This window comes from Diadema antillarum, unplaced genomic scaffold (genome assembly GCF_040938485.1).
Source record: "Diadema antillarum isolate AM-2024a unplaced genomic scaffold, OU_Dant_1.0 seq00003188_RagTag, whole genome shotgun sequence".
Classification (NCBI taxonomy): domain Eukaryota; kingdom Metazoa; phylum Echinodermata; class Echinoidea; order Diadematoida; family Diadematidae; genus Diadema; species Diadema antillarum.
The window spans coordinates 1-8,746 of record NW_027273773.1 but is presented as its reverse complement, the minus strand read 5'-3'; the positions used below and the strand labels follow the sequence as shown (position 1 = coordinate 8,746).

General features: G+C 38.8%; 1 protein-coding gene across 1 annotated transcript; it reads left to right on the top strand.

Annotated features, from left to right (window-relative positions):
• The first annotated feature begins 385 nt into the window (after positions 1-385).
• LOC139715231 (enhancer of mRNA-decapping protein 3-like) lies at positions 386-8,686 on the top strand. The gene is made up of 3 exons (XM_071626818.1): positions 386-528; positions 5,400-5,617; positions 6,963-8,686. The coding sequence occupies exons 1-3, from the start codon at positions 386-388 to the stop codon at positions 7,295-7,297; spliced, it is 696 nt and encodes a 231-aa protein (XP_071482919.1). The 3' UTR covers positions 7,298-8,686.
• The last annotated feature ends 60 nt before the right edge of the window (positions 8,687-8,746 follow it).

Here is an 8,746-nt window from a genome sequence, read left to right as displayed (position 1 = left end):
TGTTCATGACTGGGGGAGGTATGACCAGCGAGGTGGCGTCGAAGTGACCAAGCATGGGAAGGATGTCCAAAATCTATCTAAATAGTAAACACTGTATAGAATACACCAACTTGTACGAGTAGATATGTATAAAATCAGTGCTGCCAGAACCAGGGTTGCGAATTGTTTTTGCCCACGATTTTTTTTTTGTTTTTTTTGTTTTTTTTTTTGTCCCGGATGCAAAAAAAAAAGAAAAAAAAAAGATAGATATTAATTATCATTTAAGGTCCGGCGTTGAGGTCGCTCGCAGACTGATTTTTTTTTTTTTTTTTTTTTTTTTTTTTTTTTTTTTTAGGGTCTGAAGGGGGGTGCGTTCGCACCCAACGCACCCCCCCTGGTGACGCCCATGCACTACGTGGATTCAACGTGGCATTTGAACAATGGAAACTTCTCCCCCGTGACGATACCGCTTGACGAAATCTTCCCGCAGGCTTCGGGTTCGATCGGCCGCAGTCAGGCGATCGAGCGCACAGGCAATCCCTATACGATGTAAACTCGTAAAATAACGCTAATGATCGCGATCCTCTACATCGATTTCTTTTGTTTGAACAATCGACCGTCCGAACAACACTCTCGATTTATCAGAAGCTTCTTTCTGAAAAGGATGATGCTTGCCCTGACAGAATGAAAGCCGGTAGGCCCTACACAAAGAGATGTTAGGCAATAATTTTTACTGCGTCTTCTGTTAATCGTATGTATTATGGCTGTTTATTTCTGTTTGAAATTGAGAAGACGAAAAGATGACAACATATCGATATCAGAGATAATGCTTTATTGTTTGGTCTCCTGCCAGTGAAAGGATGAAGTTGTTAATTAAAACATTTTAAAGTTATACCTATTTCTCTGATGTCTCTTAATGTTACTCAGTGAAGAAAGGAGGAGAAATATTCTTCAAAACAGGACTAGTCTTGAAATTGTTATCATTGTTGTAAAATCGTTTTCTAATTACAGTATTTATATTCACGAGACTTACCATTGTTTTGTTACATAGTATTTCGGATTGTCAGTACATATTTCAGTGATTGTTCTTTTCACTATTGAGTTTTTTTTAAAAGAGATGCTGGTGGGAAGTAACTCAATTTAAAATGTTCGGTTGACTAATAGCGCTGAAACATACGTAATAGGGACGATCATCTGTTTGCTCAATTTTTTTTTAATAATAGGCGCTTGTTCGGGTTAGCATCTCTACATCTCTTTATTCAAGGTAATACACCCACTTTTAGACTGCCGATCGCAACCGGTTGTCTTATTATGGACATGAGATTTAATAATGCGCTGGATATCAATGTATGTTTGCGTCTTATTTTGCTGGCTTGCTTGTGACGAGGTGAAAGAACTTGTACCCGTTCAATAAAGATGAAAGAGTGGTTCGTATATTGTATTACGAACAGACACTGAGCTCTGAATGAAATTTTTCAAATCCAAGCCTCAATCGACATGACCACTCACATGCATATAAGGATTTTATCATTCAATTGGCCCGTCTAACGTTCAAATCAAGTTCTATGTTATAGTAATGTATGGTAAATGACTGTAAAAACAATAACAGTAAACATGGCCGCAAGGATATACGCGTTTTGGTAAACCAAATTGTACAACACTTCCTTGGTCACTTGGTTATGCTTTTCCATGAGAAGGGGTAAAAGTGCAAACTGTTACGTTAGACGATATATATTTCTTATATTCTTTTATCAACATTGACAATAATATTACGATCATTGTAAATCGAATAATTGCAAAGGAAAATAAAGGGTAAGAATTCGCTGTTACTATCGTCTCTCTTCTTCCCCTTTTTTATTTGCATTTTGTATTCGGCGTTAACTCCTTTGCTTACACAAAGTAATCAGGAATCCCTCCTTAATCTTGTTGAGCTCTGAATAGCATGAAATATTCGGTCTTTTGTACCGCAGAGAAAGGTCCACGCCGTCCGACACGCGGATAATTTCAGCTGCCAGTCGTGCACGTATCTCACCATGCCACCAGCGGTTGTGACGCGCATCATCTCTGTAAGTGCACTGGAGCCTGCTGGGACCGAGGGGGACTAATGCTATTGCGGAGGTTTAAGTCCGTGTTGCCGGTGGCAACTCTCCTGGTAGCTTCAAAAAAACCGTTGCATATCCTCTCCGTTCGTAAATGTCTTCGTTCCTTTTCTTCATGAGAAGCATGTCCTGCTGAGGCACGTACTCGACCGAAAACGCGATATCCATTTTTTCGTTTTGTTTCCGATGGTAAGCATAAACATGAGACAAAGAAACAAATCATTCACCAAGTCCACTCTTTGTGATTTTCTGATCCATGCTATTTTTTTAATGGTTAGTGGTAATAATTGAGAAGATAAGGGAACGTACAGTTCAAGTACAAGTTCTCGGTTTCTTCTCTTCATTCTTTTCCTTCTGTCCATCTGCCTGTTTGCGATTGTTCTCTTAGGGATCGTAACGGTGTTTGTGAGGTGCGTGGACACTGTTCGAGGACAAGTGACATTACGTAGGCAGGATGGTGGCAAACAAACATGGAAGCTTCAACACCTTCAAAACAGGTGTGATACTCAACAAAGATTGCGAGTCAGGAACTGCGAACTCCAGGCGACGCTGCTACGTCACTCAAATTCAAAACAATTTAAAAATACAGCGTTTATGAAGATAACTTTCCCCGAGTATACGTATAAGAGTATCACCATTAATACAGCAACTACAGTAAATGATATATGACGTCATTCAGTGTTTATCATCTTCTTGTCGTCTTGCTCATATTGGTCATTTTCTCGACTTTCATGGCGTCATTCGAGGTCTAGCTACATGTATAATGTGTTAGTCTCAGTTTCTACTTTTTCCTTTAAATATCTTTCATGACAAGAAAATGTGATCGAGAAAAAAAAAGATCTTTTGCAAATACAACTATCTTTCTCATTCATCATCTTTTCGGTGCTGACCGTATTGGAGTGAGTATACAAAATATAGCAAGGGGTGTGTAATATATCCCCAGCTCTAGCTGCATGTTTAATTACTACACAGCGAATTGTCTCCGCGGTAAAAACACGCCTTCAACCGATCACAGGCAGCGTCGTATCATAGTATACTGTCTTATCCTTCACGTGCTGATGTCGAGGGTATTCACATTTCATTGTAGTGCAATTGAGAGTCGCTGCTCCATTCCACTCCTCATTAAAGAGACGCCACAATCTCATCATCGTTAATCTGGGCAAAACTCAAGATATCTTTATTATTTTCATTCACATCGGAGCCCTGAATAATGCCAAATATCAGCGATCACGATGGGCAGAGCAGAACACAGTAATTGTGGAGGATATAACGGTGAAGTTAACGAAAAAAGAGAATGACTAATTGGTTTATCGAGAATAATGGAGCGAATCAGATTTAAGTGACAGCAAGTTGATCGATGCGATCGATGAATCACTGAGAATTAATCAGTGGAGATCTTACGATAAAAACCTCGATATAAATTCTACAGCCTTTCATCCATATTGCTGTCTGAAGAAAGAGATAGATTGCGTGCTGTGAACCAAAACGTTGACAACTGATACATTTTCAGTGATTTTCATCCGTTATAATGTTGATACACATTGTGGTGGATTGCAAGGAGAAGAAGGACCATGACCTGAAACAAGCCGACAAGGGGATCATATCTATTAGGCAAAATCCACTCATTTTTAATTTAATCTCTTTTAGACTAAGGGTTATACTCTCGGGAAGTAATATTTTGTAGAGTTAAAGAAGGATTTTAGATGAAGCCTTGACATTAAATGCTGACTCATATGAATATCACTGCCCACTAAACATCCTCTACTAGCGATGCAGCCATTAGAAAAAAAAATGTCAAGAAACGATGGGAAATATCATATAATATTTGTTAATATTTTTTTTTTTTTTTTGCAGAATACCCTTCATAAAAAACAGCCTGAAAGCATAAGTGAAATTCACGCTATCGGAGATACGCTGTCATACAGCTGCGCGAACATGATGAGATAGCGGTCTCGCTTTAGGACACGTGACAGAAATATGATTCCTGTTGGACAAAATAGCCATTAGCATTCGTCCAACACAAGTGCGTGATCTGTCAGTACGGGCAAACGGTCTTGAATGGCTGTCTCTCATTCCCAATGGTTCTGAAGAATCATAATCTATTTTCAGGTTTCTAACATTTTATGGTGAGATAATCAGAAACCTCTTATGAAATATGAAAGAGCATATAATTCTATGAGGAATTCAACGTTTATTTGATGAAAATTGGTTTTGAAATGGCTGAGATATCGAAAAAGAGCAATTCCACTAAACTGTGGGTCCCACACTTTGTCACGATTCCTTTGTTTTACTTTGTTTTTGGATGTTTCAGTCATTCCAAACCCGATTTTCATCAAATAAACTTTGAATTCCTCTTAAAATGGTATGCTCTTTACTATATAATAAGTGTTTTCTTGGTATCTCGCAAAAAGTTATAAGCCCAATTCTCATCTCCACCAATACTGTACTATCCCTTTAAGTTAGACGAGGGGATGATGTCATCACTACCCATGTTTATCATTGCCTGGAACACATTTTTTTTTTTTTTTCATTTATTGAAATTAAATTCCAAATGAAAAAAAAAGCAAATACTTCTTGTGAGTTATGTATTGTGGGTTAAAATGAAGTGTTACAGTTGCCAGGATTTTGACGCTTGCCATTAATGTTATAATTTCTGAATGCACAACTGACTAAGAAAATTGTGACATAATTGCCCTGTGAATATAATTTGTATGCTACTAGTAATGAGAATTCATGTGTATATCACAGCTTTTTCAAAAGTTCATGTAGTCAAGTGCAGGATTTTGATAACCTATTATTTTGTTATTTTTATATTCCTCCCATGTTGTCATTCAAGATAATATTCAAAAATCATTCACTGGTATTGAAAACTGCCTTCCAGAGTTAGAGTGTACTTCCCAAACCTGGGGGGTGTTTCATCAACGTTTGTCAGCGCTGACAACTTGAATCCCCATAGTAACAATCAGTGACCACAGCATCTCAGCCAATCAAAACCAAGGATTTTGCTGAAATTGTCAAACGTTGATGAAACACCCCCCAGATGAGCTCAGTTATGTTTGACGGTGTATTTTTGCGGCAGATATTTTAAAGTGCTCCTATACTGAAAGCCAGCTAACACCACAATAAAAAAAAAACACTCATGAAAAGGGTGGGACACTATGACTGTTTAGGTTTTCCTACAGTGCAGACAAATGCTAAGATGAATGTTATAGATATATTTACCAACATCTCAATGCAACCCATGTGAAACCGGCAATATCCTCATATAGAGATGTGACTAATGTTTGCATTTCTCTCTCACGTTGGGCAATGTCTTTTCAGAGTGTTCTGCAAGAGGAGGGCCACAGACCCCTCAGTGGTGGTGCTGTGTGGCCCACACTTACAGGGGGCCCAGGGGGTCAGCTGCGCCCGTCACCTCACTGGCCATGGGGTCGGCGTCACCCTCTTTGTGCCAAACTTTGTCAAGATGCTTGAAGAGCTGAGGCAGGAGATTGACTTGTTTGATGCGACAGACGGACTCAAACTACAGAGCTACAAAGGTAGGGTGTGGCATCATGTGGAGACAGATCTTGTGCTGTAAAAGTGGAAATTTTTGCGGTGTTGAAAATTTCGCGCAATCCGAAATCAGTGCGAAAATAAAAGCACGCGAATATTTTTGCTTGCCATATGTTCCAGTACATGTCTGGATTCCGCGGAATTAAAAACACGCGAAAGTCTTCTTACCCAACTGAGCGCGAAAATATCCACTTTTACAGTATTTGTGACCCTGCAGCACAATACCATCAAAAAGTCGCCAGACATGGATTTTTAGTGACATGGACTGATTCTGAAAGAGCAGACTTTAAACTTTAAAATGATGTATAACTCAATTTGAATGGACTCCCCTAACCTTTCTAAATACTTAAAAGAAAGTACATATTGAGAAAAGAGGCTCTGAAGTATAGGGTCTGTGCAAGTCCTTAATCTCTATCACGCCGTGCTCTGTGCAATGATTTGGGCAAAAAACAGATGTAAAACTCCTTAGTATCAACAATTAAGGGATTATCAGATTAAGATTGTGCATGCTCCATAAAAACATTCTGTCCATGACTAATGCCAGCTTTCAAAGCAGTAGCTACATCTTTTCAAAAGTAATTAGAGTTGAAAGTTTAGAGTGTGTAAAGTGTTTCTAAGAAATGAAAAGGGGCCTCTAAGACATACCTCATCACACTATTCTGCAAAAAAAGTGTTCTAGAGAAACTGCTATTTCAAAGATGCAATTTTCCACGTGTTTTATGATTCCAAACTTAAGAATAATGTAGAAGAAGAATTGCTCTTTAAGAAAATATGAAAAACTCAAGATTAACTAGGTCTACCTGTTTCACCTATTTTGAGTTCTCACGTAAAATCAGGGCATGCGACTTTTTGTTGGTTTTTTGATGCACGATCACATTTGGTCTCCTTTACTGCTCCTCACCCAGTTTGACTTGCAATTCTCAGGCTTACATGTTGCTTTGTTCTTTTGGTTCCATAATTTGTGAGCGTAGATCACCCCCTCTTTTCAGGCCATAATCGTGTTTCATTCAGTGATCATAATCACTATACGTAGATGCTGCATGTTTGGGGTTTATTTTGGTACATTTGAAAGTGGATTACAAGAGAAATATGCAAATTCTGACTGCAGCCGTACACAATCAGACATCCTGAGTTACATAATAGGTCTATATTTACACACAAGTTTGCTGATAGACTGAGCAATGTGGTAGTAAGCTGTGATTTGTGTAAGGTGACTCTGTTAATAGTCATTCTGTCAAGTGATACTTTTGTCATTACAATCAGAGCTTCTTTCTTCTGTTTTCATTGCAAAGATTTTTTTTGTTGTTGTTGTCCTCAATGCCCTTTTAGATCTTCCTAAAAGCAATGAACTGATTGATATGGTGATCTGTGCTCTGGACACACCCAACGACACCATCACCCCAGACCAGGCGTGGTACCGTGGCATCCTCCAGTGGTTGTCGGAAGTCAGCCAGGCTCCTGTCCTCTCCCTGGACCCATCCAACACCCAGACCTTCACCAGTAAGTGGGGCGTGGCTGTGGGACTGCCCCTGGAGTACGGCGAGAACATAGGAGAGCTGTACCTGTGTAGTGCCGGCCTGCCAAAGAAGGCCTTTGAAGCAGCAGGCATTCGCTACATGTCGCCATTCAGCCACGGACTGTTTGTACAACTCGACAACTCCTAGCAGCTGGCAGTCAGAGGCAAGAAGTGCAATCAATAGGGATGCCAGTAATCCTTCATATAGGGCTGTTTACCATCTTGAGATATGCATCAAAAATAGCATGTCATGTTTCTTTTTTTTTCTTGGTCTGTTACCAATCATTGACAAGACCTGCCAATAGTAATGTTCACCTTACTCATCATGTTAGATTAAGGGGAGATAGGAGAGAGAGAGAGTGATGGTCTAACATTAGGATGCCATATACTGGTGAATGGTCATAATAAGTACGGCCTACTGAGCACTATGTTTGGAACTGATTGTTAGCTGTTATATTCAGTGCTCACTACTACAGGATGTTAGCAAATCTGACTTGAGTGCAAATAACACTTAAGGAAATGTGGAGGAAAGACATAAAGGGAGCACAGTAATTTTTCTGTTTCAGCTCAAACTAATTAGAATGATATTTTTGTTCAATCTTGCATGGTTATAACCAACTTTGTACTTCATTGTGGGTGTTAAAACTTGTTGATATTGTGTCAGTTCAAGTAAGTTAATTTAAGGGCATTAAACCCACAAGCAATGAAGTTCACATGCTGTGCACAAAAAGGTTCTTATTTTTTAAACTTAAAGACTTGCTTTCTTTAGCTATAGGTATCAGGGTATTTAAGATAACAAATTTATGCATTTGTCATCCAGAGACTCAGTTGTTTGTTGTGGTTTTTTTTTTTCACTGTAGGAGCAGGCATTGACATGAATTTGAGGTAGTTTTGAGAGGTTTGTCAACTAAGGAGAGTAAAAAGATTTTCTGTCTTCTCTTGTGACTCTAAGTGGCGTAGATGATACACCTTTTAAAGGGGATCGTTAGGCTGAAGAAGACTTTGTGTATACATATGTTTTTACTTTAAAAACACATGCCTATCTACAGCATGGCTATGACTTCTATGAAGAGGAACAAAGAAATGATAAATGGTGTCAGAGGCAAGTATATAAATATCATGCATGACTTTCATCTGTTTATGTGTAATAATGATACATGTACATCCAATGTTGACTGCTTCTAAGTTATCAAGTCCACTGTATTGATAGTAGTAAAACGTCCCCCACAGGCACGCCAATATGGTAAGAATAGACTAGCCATATTATTACACATGTATTCGAGGTGGTTGTGCGTGACTGGGTGCATGTAGGAGCTAGCGATACATCGATCTATGTTATATCAACTACATGGAGTGATATATCGTTAATAGAGTATCAGCCCAGCAAAAGTTTGCACAGTTTAACATCTGTGGAAACTTTTTCTGAGTTTGTGCAGTAGGAATTTTTTAAGATAAGAATAGTGGCAATATATATATTTATGAGTGGTGTATCTGCCATATATCAAACAAAGTCCTTGCCCTGTGTTACCCTTTAACACCAGAGTAAACTCTACTTATGACATTTAGTCTTTAATATATATGAGGCTATGAGAAAGCT

Bases quoted from the DNA above. Each gene is read 5' to 3' on its own strand.
- LOC139715231 (XM_071626818.1), top strand. From the start codon at position 386: ATGCACTACGTGGATTCAACGTGGCATTTGAACAATGGAAACTTCTCC. The intron at 529-5,399 runs GTAAACTCGTAA...ATGTCTTTTCAG, and splicing joins ACAGGCAATCCCTATACGAT to AGTGTTCTGCAAGAGGAGGG. The intron at 5,618-6,962 runs GTAGGGTGTGGC...ATGCCCTTTTAG, and splicing joins CAAACTACAGAGCTACAAAG to ATCTTCCTAAAAGCAATGAA.